Raw genomic sequence first — 12,500 nt, 5'->3', positions numbered from 1 at the left:
CAAACGAACAATAACAATGACGCCTCGGTTGTTCACACTGCGGCCACATTGGAAAAAAATCAGATCTGGGTCTGATTCAGGACCACATATGGAAGTGGTCTGAATCTGATTTGAAAAAATCAGATCTGGGCAAGATTTGAGTGTTCACACTACATCTGAAGAAGTCTGACCTGGTCACTTGACCCCAAAAAAATCAGATTTGGGCCACTTTTACCTGCAGTGTGAACGCTCACAGCTCCTCCATGTTTCTGCCCCACATCACTCACACTCACTGCATTGATATTAGTAGGGTTTAAACATTACAGTGCAGTGGAATACTGAATTAACAGCTCCCTTCAAAATAATGAGCAGAATTATTATTATTATTGTTATTATTATTATTATTATTATTATTATTATTATTATTAAAGAATCTCTTCAGGTGAGCTGTTACAGGTAAATAATCCACATGATGAAGTGAATTATTCCTCACAGACATTTACCTTTGATTAGAATTCATTCATTCATTCATACATTCATCTTCTACCGCTTATCTGAACTACCTCGGGTCACGGGGAGCCTGTGCCTATCTCAGGTGTCATCGGGCATCAAGGCAGGATACACCCTGGACGGAGTGCCAACCCATCACAGGGCACACACACACACACACACACACTCTCATTCACTCACGCAATCACACACTACGGACAATTTTCCAGAGATGCCAATCAACCTACCATGCATGTCTTTGGACCAGGGGAGGAAACCGGAGTACCGATTATAATTCAGTATTTTAAAAGCTTTACGTTTACATTTAGGACATTTGTCTTCATATCCATAGTGATGTACAATGAGCACTTTGGAGTCTTTTCACTTCTACCTTTTTTTTTTTTTTTTTTACATTTGTTTTAAACTTTTTTTCACAGTAATAAAAGCTAATAATTAGTTCTATCTGTTTCCTCCTCCAGTTTTCACTACTAATCTGTTTTTGTCTGAAGACTTGATTTAATATTTAATCAGTGAACAAAGACGTCTTCATTAGAAATAAATAATAATCTGCTGTTTTAGATTCTGATCAAACTTTATTCTGTTCTATTCTCAGTGTCTTTAGAAAGTATTTTCCTTCTTCATATTTGAATATGCAAATTATCGCGTATGCGAACATATGAATATGCTAATTGGAGTGACGTCATAAGACGACTAAAAAGCCTCAGATTCTTACAGTAATAATAATCTAAAGATGATGATGATGATGATGATGATGATGATGATGATGATTATTTGTCCAACATTCAGAACAACATTGTTTTTAATCAACGGAAAAATCTTAAAGTTTGTAATTGATTAAAAATAGTTTTAAAAAAAAAACAAAAGAATAAGAAAGTTACCTTCCTTTTAATCCGTCAGGAGACAGAGTCAGTTGTTAGTTTGAGGTTTGTGGGAAATTAATAACTAATAATAATAATAATAAAAACATCCAGCACGAGACGCTCCAGGGCCGCGCGTGCGTGCGTTACCATGACAACCGCATGTCTTCACTTCCGCGTCTCAGAGCTGAAAAATCCCTCAAACCGTGTGTCTGTTTTTATTCATCAGTAATCACACTTTTACCTTTAGATCGGAGTCCCTGCTGGTGTCTCTGTCTGTCACAAAGCTCTCTGAGACCCGCTCACAAAGTTTTAATCCCCTCAGGGCTAAAAGTGTAAAACTACGGCAAGCGCTAAAGGACACGGCAAAAAAAAACGCGAAGTATAAAACTGGACATTTTTATTCTGTATTGTTTTTACTCTTAATGTTTCAGCTGTTTATTAACCTTTTCTGTTTATTAACCTTTTCTGTTTATTAACCTTTACAGTTTATTAACCTTTTCTAGACTGTTGTATATCTACTCAAAATGTACACTGAATGTTAATAGAATACATTTAGATTCACTGCACATTGATTCCCTGGGACTGTAAATGCATGTCACTTAGAACTGATTTGTAAACATTAAACTTTTTAAACAATCTGTATAATATATAGTTTAAAATATATGTTCTTTTTACTGTTAGTTGATATGAAGCGTTCGACGGTATTTGGCTCCATCTGGTGGCAATAAACCGCATTACAGCATGTGAAGTAAATACAGTAACTCTGAGCTTCAGAAACAACACAAAAAAAAGTTCAAAAACACCGTTTTATTAAATTCTGGAAACAATAATGAGTTTCCTCAAAAGAGATTAATATAGAAGATAACAAACCTTAATATAACAGCAGGTGAAAGTTTAATCAAGATGGTTGTTTGTTTGACACATTGATATAAACTTTAATTATCATTCGGAATTTTTATATTTCTTTTATGTGACAGCAGAAAGTGACAAATCTTAAGCAGTTGTTGTCCAAACTTCAATGTAGTAGATGTTGTTGTTTGTTTGTTTGTTGTTAGAACATCTTATATATATATAAATGTATTATAATATTATATATAATATGTAATTTCATTATGAATCTGTATGAAACTGTATTGACGAACCTGGGAAAAAAAACATTGTACATTGTAGTGCATCAGTGCATATAATCAGCTGCTTCAGCACTGAAACAGAAAAACTTCAGATGGAATCATTAACCTGGGCGAGAGATAAAGACCAGAATATCCTCCATGCTTCAAGGGTTAAATATTAATCACCAACAATCATTACAGATTACATCAGTTATTTAATTATTTTTATCATACAAACGATTTTATTTAACTTTACAAACACAGAGTTCAGTTTATTTTAGAAGATTTCTAAATGAAATTGCAATTAATTCTGAACACAGACGAGTTTATAGGATTACATCTGTGTAAAACTCCAACCTCCCAGATTCAGCGGCCGGTGTGTTTATTTCTGGTGGGTCCAGTGTTTAAGGCTCTGTGTTGTTGATCAGGGTTCGAGCCCCAGCACTGATGAGCTGCTACTGTTGGGCCCTTGATGGAGGCCCTTAACTCTCTCTGCTCCAGTGTTGTGTGTGTGGAGTTTGCATGTTCTCCCCGTTCCTCGGGGGTTTCCTCCGGGTACTCCGGTTTCCTCCCCCGGTCCAAAGACATGCATGGTAGGTTGATTGGCATCTCTGGAAAATTGTCCGTAGTGTGTGAGTGAATGAGAGTGTGTGTGTGTGTGTGTGTGTGTGTGTGTGTGTGTGTGTGTGTGTGTGTGTGCCCTGTGATGGGTTGGCACTCCGTCCAGGGTGTATCCTGCCTTGATGCCCGATGACGCCTGAGATAGGCACAGGCTCCCCGTGACCCGAGGTAGTTCGGATAAGAGGTAGAAGATAAATGAATGAATGAATGTTTTGCTTCAGTTTCATTTTTACCTTCAGTTTAAACTTGTGTTTATTCCTCAACGTGAACTCTGTACAGTCTGAACGATTCTCTGTCTGGATCTGAATGATCCAGTGTGATCTTAAAGAACCTGTGAAACCTGTAAAAAACTTTAGTTCTGAATGAGTGTGTTTGAAGTAGAAGCTGTCAGGAGTTTCATATTAAACCTCTTGGGACTTGGTTTCTACTCTTAGGAAAGAAAAGTTGTTCTCCTGGGTTTTGTTGGGTAATTAAAGGATCTTCACCTCCTAAAGGGATCTACTCAGTATTTTTACTCTGTCTCTTGTATGAATCTGCATAAAACCTTGAACCTAAAGGAACAAACTTAAGAAATATTTAAAGCTCTAAATTTTGAGGAGCAGAGGAATTGTGGTCTGCTCTCTGGTTCCACTCCTCAGGTGAGATCCCATTACAAGCATCAGGTTCTAGAGAACATTCCAGACGGCGAAGACTCAGAAGGTTTTTTGTTGTGGTGAAGTGCTTCAGACGGACTTCCTCCTTTTCCCAAACATGTTGTTGATGAGCTTGGTCATGGATTTGGAGCCGCTGTAGCGCCGGCGCTCAGATCTGTGCTCCATGACGTGTCGTATGAGTCTGGTGAAGAGGTTAGCAATGTCCAGGTAGTTCTCAGCAGCAGACACTTCCTGAAAAATGCACTTGTGCTCCAGGGCGAGAGAACGTCCCTCTTCCTCGCTCACCTGCCGGCTGTGACACAGGTCCTGCTTATTCCCCACCAGGCAGATGGGAACGTCCACGTCTCTGTTTAGATCAGACAGAAAGCCATAGGATCCGAGTTTAAACACAGAGAGAGGAACCACACGGAACATCTTCTCTACCAGAGAACAACAAATTACAACATACATACAACATAATAACACTCTCTGGTGTTTATAAGAGTTTATAATCACACCCCCAGTGTCACCCAGATGAGGATGAGGTTCCCCTTTGACTCTGGTTCCTCTCACGGTTCCTTCCTTTATCATCTAAGGGAGTTTTTCCTCCCCACAGTCACCTGAGTCACCTCAGACTTGTTCATTGGGGATAAATACATACACATTTAAATATATCTAATATTAATCGTAATCTTTGTATAATATTAATTTTTGTATTGTGTTTATGTTCTGTAAAGCTGTAAATAAATTAAATTAAATTGACCTCAGGATACACAGCTTTATAAAGATGCAGCAGGTGGCGCTGTGGTGCAGACTCGTCTAACAGCTTTAATCATCTAAAACTCAGAAGGACGGAGAAGTTTCTAACTCAGAGAACTAAAAACTTCAGTACGAACAGAAACTCCTCACATGTGTGTGTGTGTGTGTGTGTGTGTGTGTGTGTGTGTGTTTGTGTGTGTGTGTGAGTTTAGAGCTATATACTGAACCCACTGAACACACTGCAGAAGAAAACAGAACGAGTCCTAAACGAGTTTTCAGTCTTTCAGTTTGTTTCCTTACATCATCAGCTCATTTGGTCCATAGCTTATAGACCCCAGTTTATTGCCCTAACCCTAACTCTGACCCTGACCCTGCCCTAATCCTGACCCTGACTCTAACCCTGACTCTAACCCTAGCCCTAACTCTGACCCTAACCCTGACCCTGACCCTAACTCTGACCCTGACCCTGACCCTAACCCTGACCCTGACCCTAATCCTAACCCTAGCCCTAACTCTGACCCTAACCCTGACCCTGACCCTGACCCTAACCCTGACCCTGACCCTAACCCTGACCCTGACTCTAACCCTGACCCTGACACTGACTCTAACCCTGACCCTGACCCTGACTCTAACCCTGACCCTGACCCTGACCCTAACCCTGACCCTGACCCTGACTCTAACCCTGACCCTGACCCTGACCCTAACCCTGACCCTGACCCCTATTGGGACAACAGGCTACAAATAAAATGTTTCTTGAGAACTTTTGGTTCAGTTTCAGCACATGAGATGATTTTACTTCTGATAAATTAGGTCTGGAGGTTTCTGACCCACAGGCCTCGGGTCCAGACCCCTGAATTACAGAGTGACGAACTGATAGAGAGCGTGAGGATTCACAGAGGTGAGAGGTGAAAGGTGAGAGGTGAGAGGTGAAGTCTGCGCACAGCCTTTAACCCTCGACTGCTCAGATGTATAAATGAGATAAATGTCAGTTGTTCTCATTAAAGTAAAGTATTCTGTATGTAAATGTGTTTGTTATTGTAGGACAGGCTCCCTGTGACCTGAGGTAGTTCAGATAAGCGGTAGAAAATGAGTGAGTGAGTGAGTGAGTGAGTGTGTGAGTGAGTGAGTGAATGAGTGAGTGAGTGAGTGAATGAGTGAGTGAGTGAGTGTGTGAGTGAATGAGTGAGTGAGTGAATGAGTGAGTGAGTGAGTGAGTGAGTGAATGAGTGAGTGAGTGAATGAGTGAGTGAGTGAGTGAATGAGTGAGTGAGTGAGTGAGTGAGTGAGTGAGTGAGTGAATGAGTGTTATTGTAGGAGACACAAGATCACATTCAACTTGTTTGAGTTCTCTAATAGGATCCTTCTGTCCCCCCTCACGTCCCCCCTCACGTCCCCCCTCACGTCCTTCCTCACGTCCCTCCTCACCTAGGTCCTAACGTCCCCCTCACCTCCCCCTCACGTCTCTCCTAACGTCACCCTCACGTCCCTACTCACGTCCCTCCTAACATCCCCCCTCACGTCCCTACTCACATCCCCCCTCACGTCCCCCCTCACGTCCCTCCTCACGTCCCCCCTCCCGTCCCCCCTCACGTCCCTCCTCACGTCCTCCCTCCCGTCCCCCCTCACGTCCTTCCTCACGTCCCTCCTCACCTAGGTCCTAACGTCCCCCTCACCTCCCCCCTCACGTCTCTCCTAACGTCACCCTCACGTCCCTCCTAACATCCCCCCTCACGTCCCTCCTCACCTCCCCCCTCACCTCCCTCTTCACATCCCTGACTTTTACAACCCTTTAATAAGACTGTACTGGTTCAGAGTCTGATGCTCCAGTTGTGATACAGAAATTAAAATAGCTCTAAAATGTCTCTGCGTCATTCGTGGTACAGAGCGACTGCAGTAACACGCTGTTTAATCTGTATTTTCTGTTCTCCTTAATCGACCCTTCTGACTGTTCCTCATGAAGTCATTACAGCTCTGTTTGTGTCTCCAGCTCACAGCTCTGATCCTCACTCACCCTTTACACGCCTCTCGGCGCCTCGCTCTGATTTGATGTAGGATGTTTTCAGCACAGAGGAAAGACACACGGTCGTTGATTGTGTAGACCACCACAAAGCCATCTGCCCAGTCCACCGGCTCCTCCAGGATACATATGTTCTCCATGTTCTGCAAGGAAGAGAAAGAGGAGATCTCTGATCAGTTTATTCAGAGAACCAAGCAGAGAAATAACCAGGAGAGAAGAACCGAGCGAGGATCCAGACGCAGAAGAAAAGTGCAGTGGAGATTTGAACCTGTAACACGCACCTGTGAGCACGGATCAAAGATCTCCAGGTTTAACTGTCTGCCATCGATGGAGAGCCTTTTCTGGTACAACGAACCTGCCATAAACAGTGAGTTATTAAACACAGACCTGCTGCAGGAAATAAATGAAATGAAATGTGACATGAGTTTTATGTCATCAGAGAATAAAATAAACAACAGAAAAATATGAAAGACTTGATGATGAAAACGTGTTAATAAAACATATTAAAAATGTTAAGTTTCCTGTCAGCTGGTATGAGCAAACAAAATTAAATAACATCACTGTATGTGAACTGATATTGATGATTAAACTGAACAGTGTGTGTGTGTGTGTGTGTGTGTGTGTGTGTGTGTGTGTGTGTGTGTGTGTGTGTGTATACTGGACCGCACTGAGCTTACTTGTATTCGAGGCGTATTCACCAATGAAGCGTTTGGTCAGGAATCTCACCAAAACCGCTGAAGTCAAATACAGGACAGAGTCCATTAGTTCACACAGTGATGTTAAGTAATAAAACCCTCAGAATAAAAGAGTTCTACATCAAACACTTGGCCAGTTCTGATGAATTTCTGGCTCAGAAACAGCAGCTTTATGTTTTGAGCGAGTTCCAGTCTGCTCTGTAGTGAATATTATAAACTGCCTCATTTACTGCTTTTATTATAAGACACACAGTTACACAATGAGCTGCTTTCACACCAAATAACATCCATCTTACAGCAGACACACTAGAAAGAAAGAAAGAAAGAAAGAAAGAAAGAAAGAAAGAAAGAAAGAAAGAAAGAAAGAAACCCTGTTGTGTAACACACATTATGTACTTTAATGATACATCAAAACTGTAAAGAAATAAATCAATAAAAATTAAATAAATAAAAAATCTTAACCTTTTTTCCAACAGCTTTTTTTTGTGCAACAGAAATATAAAATAAAATACAAAATATATAATAAATATAAAACTAATAAATAAAAAGTAAAATGTATAAAAGTCTCGATTTGTTTTGTTTTATTAATAAGTAGCTGTGAGGTTTGACGAGGACATTAAAGTGTTAATGAGACAGTGAGTGTGTGAGGACGAGTGCACTGTGAATCATAACACACTCTGTGGTGAGACGCTGCAGGTTTCCTGCTGGCTTCGAATTGGTGTGTGTGCGTGTGTGTGTGAGTGTGTGTGAGTGTGTGTGAGTGTGTGTGTGTGTGTGCGTGTGAGTGTGTGTGTGTGTGTGAGTGTGTGTGTGTGCGTGAGTGTGTGTGTGTGAAGAGCTGAAACACAGACCTGACTTTCCCGCTCCCTCACTGCCCAGCAGAACCAGCTTCACCTCGTTCATGACTGCTGCACGACTGCCTGAGACTCGACGTGTTGTTCTTCAGCTGAGGAGAAATGAACTCTCTCTGTTTCTCTCTGCTTCTCTCTCTCCTTCTCTGAGTTTCTCCCTGCTTTTCTTCTGCTCTGATCTCCACTTTCTCCTCCCACACAGCGTAACATCAGGAGTTATCAGGAGGTCAGGCTCAAACGGATGGGATTTCATCTGCATGAGATTTAGGAGATGTTTTTAACAGTGAACTGGCAGAGTCACAAAGAGCCACCACTCATAAACTATAAACCTTCTTCTCCTTCATCTTAAAAGGAGTTTACAGTCATTCCAGTGTGTTTGGTTGTCATGACATTCCAGTTAATCGGGTCATTTTGGACACAAAAGGTCTGTGAGGTGTGTTTTCACCCTCAGCCTGATTTACCTTCATTTCTTCTTGTTCATGGCACAGAGACACACACTGAGGTTCACACACACACACACACACACTCAGGTCCAAACACACACACACTCAGGTTTCCTGAAATCCACAGATCCAGATGATCCAGTACAATACTGACAGTTCAGTACCTCACATCACTCAGCTGCTCTGGAGGTCTTATTTATTCCTCCTGGTGACCTGCTCATGTTCTCACACGGTTCATGCTGCAGCTCAGAGTCCTGAGTTCTGCTGGATGAGGACCAAATCTGAGGTGGAGGTGGAGCTTTCTGAACTGATAACATGATTGACAGAATTGTCTGATTTACTACATTATACTTCAAGCTGGTTTGCTGCACTGAACCTTATACTGATCTGCACTGGGATTTACTGTAGCATAATAATTTACCTGTAATAACATGAGTCAGTTACTGTATTAATACTGTAGGAAACTTTACTGTATTGTCATGTGTTGTGTTATAACCAGTGTTATAACATAGTTACTTATGACAGTAACTAATACTCTAACACATTAAATAAAGTAACTCTGTTACCTTTTTAAATGAATTCATTTAGACTGAAGTGTAGCCTACAGACTGACCTGTTTACAGCAGTGACACATTGTAGGATTGGTGGATGCCAACCTGTAAACACGAAGACGCCGCACTGTGGCCGTGTTTCTGTTTATTCATGTATGTGCGGCAGTAACGGCGAGTCGAGGCGAGAGCAAGACAAGTTTCTCAAAGTGTAAATACGCTCATTATTTCACTTTAGTTGGGCATAAAGACAAAAACCTTTTAGTCAAATGTAAGCTGGTTCGAAGGTCCGATCTACTGCGACAAATAGCAACTCCAATCTGGAGGTAGAAACTACATGCCTCGACGAAGCTAGAAACTAAACCCTGTGTCGGTGGACACACTCGAAGTGAGTCAAGCCCCTCTAGCCAAACACCAGCGACTACATTTTAACCGAACTGTTAGCCAGGGATAGTGGTTATCACGTTCGCCTCACACCTCCAGGGTTGGGGGTTCGATTCCCGCCTCCACCTTGTGTGTGTGGAGTTTGCATGTTCTCCCCGTGCCTCGGGGGTTTCCTCCGGGTACTCCGGTTTCCTCCCCCGGTCCAAAGACATGCATGGTAGGTTGATTGGCATCTCTGGAAAATTGTCTGTAGTGTGTGAGTGTGTGAGTGAATGAGAGTGTGTGTGTGTGTGTGCCCTGTGATGGGTTGGCACTCCGTCCAGGGTGTATCCTGCCTTGATGCCCGATGACGCCTGAGATAGGCACAGGCTCCCCGTGACCCGAGGTAGTTCGGATAAGCGGTAGAAGATGAGTGAGTGAGTGAGTGAGTGAGTGAGTGTGTGTGTGTGTGTGTGAGTGTGTGTGTGTGTGTGTGTGTGTGTGTGTGTGTGTTAGCCAGGGACAGATCAACAAACAGTTTTGTGTTTGTATAGACCATAACGTATAAAAGGACATTAAAGAACATTCTTTAAAAAAAGTAAATAAAAAGTTACTTTTAACAGTAACACATTACTTTTTGGTGTAAATAATCAACTAAGTAATTGAGTTACTTTTTGAATGAAGTAACTAGTAACTGTAACTAGTTTCTTAGTAACTAACACAACACTGATTATAACACACTCTACTGTGTTGTGCCATAATATATTATATTATATTATATTATATTATATTATATTATATTATATTATATTATACACTGTACTGTACTTTAATGTACTATATAATGTGATAAAGCACTAATCAGCAAAAGCAGACAAAAAGAATAGAGTGTTTTTTTGCATAGAGATGAAATGAACTGATCCTTTAAAAAAAAAAAAAACAGAGCAGTAAAACAGAGCAGCTCACGAAGCCAGAAGACTGAGACGACTTTAATGACCCTCTGGGTTTAACTGCACCACACAGACCTCTGAGCTCATTCAGCTGTATGATTTAATGCCCTCTGAACATCATTCAGCACTTATAAAAACACACCAAAGAGCCAGAGAGGTGAAAAGACTGTTACCTCCTTTCAAAAATAGTCATTACAAATCAGCTTTCAGACGTCTGAGGGGGTAAAGATGAGGTCAGAGAAGAGAAGATTCAAATCCTGGCACTGAAGATATGACATCAGAGCCATCAACAAGAGGCCCAGGTTTTATCCCACAGTTTTCAGGCAAATAATCCTTACTAAACCTAATCTACTTTAAGTCTCCTCAGGAAAGTGTTAGAAAAGTTGAAGCAGAAAATGTGTTTTGAGAAAAGAATTAAACACCAAACCTTTAGGGAGAAAACACCTTCACACATTCTGACCAATCAGAGTCCAGAACTCAGCAGCTCTGTGGAACAAATAAACCATTATTAATATTTATTTAAAAATGTTGAGTCTTTTTTAAACTTCAACTGGTTCTTTGTTGTGGTGAGGAAGTTGAAATGAAAGAAGGTTTTGAGGTTTATTGCATGTACATTTCTGGCATTTAGCAGACATCCGTATCCAGAGTGATGTCAGGGATCAGCGTGGACTTTTGGACACGTGCGATTGTTTGTTTTTGTCACGTGGCTGCCCCGCCTTCGTCTGCTCCTCCCTGTCTCCACACCTGTTCCCCATTGTGTGATGGACCTGTCTTGTGTATATATGTGAGCCGCGTTGCCGATGGCAGCACAGATTCATTAGTTAGTTACGTTAGTCCCCGTGTAGTGTGGATATTGTTGTTTGTCCTCTTTGTTTATTAACCCCTATCGTTTGAAGCTATCCTGCGTACGGGTCTGTCTCCTTCCTTCCAACCATCCGGGGCATGACAAGTGACAACTGAGTAAATCAGAGTTAAGGGCCCTGCTCAGGGGCCCAGCAGTGGCACCTTGGTCGATTTGGGATTTGAACTCATGACCATTAATCCGATACTTTAACCACTAGGCTACCACATCCCTATATTATCCATTTATTATAATATTTCTATATTAATTAGAAATTAGACAGACAGAGAGAGAGAGAGAGAGAGAGAGAGAGAGAGAGAGAGAGAGAGAGAAAGATTTTTTGAGGTTTAACAATACTTTTATTAGTTATTTGCCAGACAAATACATGTGTCCTTCACAATATTTCATCATAGGTCTTCCCTAGTATATAAATGAAAAAGATAAATGAATAGAAAATGAATTAAATAAAGAAAGAAACAGGCAATGCCCGATGACGCCTGAGATAGGCACAGGCTCCCCGTGACCCGAGGTAGTTTGGATAAGCGGTAGAAGATGAATGAATGAGAAATAGGCAATGGATAAAATAAGTTGCAAACATTTCACCAGTTTAAAATAAGTATGTCTTTAAGCAACCACTAAAAGATTAAAGAAAATCAGAGTGTAAAAACAAGTTGGTTTTCTCCTTTTTGAGAAGCAGTACTTTACTCCTCCTATAAAAACCTTCTCTGAGAATTCTTCATCTGATTTTTGAAACCAGCTCTTGAGTAGCTTAAAAAGACCTCTTAATCTCAGGCATCTTAAAAACAAGTCAAGTCACTTTTATTGTCACATCACCACAGCACATGTGCCTTGGTGAGTGAAATTCTTAGGAGTGAACTCCAGAAATTGTAGAACAATTATACAGATAATGAGTTGACGTGAAAATGTGCAGTATGATCATACATATAGTCAGTACAATATGTGTGTACAATATGTACAATTTGTTAATATGTACAATTAACAAACAGATAATGAAATCAACAAGTGAACATGTGCAATATGCTCATACATATAGTCAGTAAACACACAGTGTACTATTGGGCATCCTTACAGTAGCACTACACATTATGTGCAATATGTACTTATATACGTATATGTGTAATCCTGACACCATGTAGTCAGGGTGCTCACCTCTTCTCTGTAGGCCGTCTCATCGTTGTCAGTGATCAGGCCTATCACCGTTGTGTCGTCAGCGAATTTGACGATGACTTTGGAGCTGTGTGTGGCTGTGTTCTAGGTCATGCTTTACCCCACAGAACCTACACTCCCCCTTCACCGCTGGA

General features: G+C 41.2%; 2 protein-coding genes across 2 annotated transcripts in view; both read right to left on the bottom strand.

Moving 5' to 3' along the window:
• Positions 1-1,674, bottom strand: part of stk33 (serine/threonine kinase 33) — a 20,800-nt gene extending 19,126 nt beyond the window's left edge. The window contains exon 1 of the mRNA XM_060865641.1: positions 1,591-1,674. The gene's annotated coding sequence lies outside the window, so the exon portion shown is untranslated. The remainder of the gene's footprint in view (positions 1-1,590) is intronic.
• A 651-nt stretch (positions 1,675-2,325) lies between these two features.
• Positions 2,326-8,158, bottom strand: rerglb (RERG/RAS-like b). Its single transcript, XM_060865630.1, has 5 exons — positions 8,034-8,158; positions 7,165-7,221; positions 6,769-6,842; positions 6,482-6,630; positions 2,326-4,078 (listed from the first exon to the last, which is right to left on the bottom strand). Exons 1-5 carry the CDS (start codon positions 8,083-8,085, stop codon positions 3,802-3,804), a joined length of 609 nt encoding a protein of 202 aa, XP_060721613.1. The 5' UTR covers positions 8,086-8,158; the 3' UTR covers positions 2,326-3,801.
• Positions 8,159-12,500: the final 4,342 nt, after the last annotated feature.

This window comes from Tachysurus vachellii, chromosome 1 (assembly GCF_030014155.1).
Source record: "Tachysurus vachellii isolate PV-2020 chromosome 1, HZAU_Pvac_v1, whole genome shotgun sequence".
In the NCBI taxonomy this organism is placed as follows: Eukaryota; Metazoa; Chordata; class Actinopteri; order Siluriformes; family Bagridae; genus Tachysurus; species Tachysurus vachellii.
The sequence above is the reverse complement of the archived record's forward strand: the minus strand, read 5'-3'. Positions and strand labels throughout refer to the sequence as shown.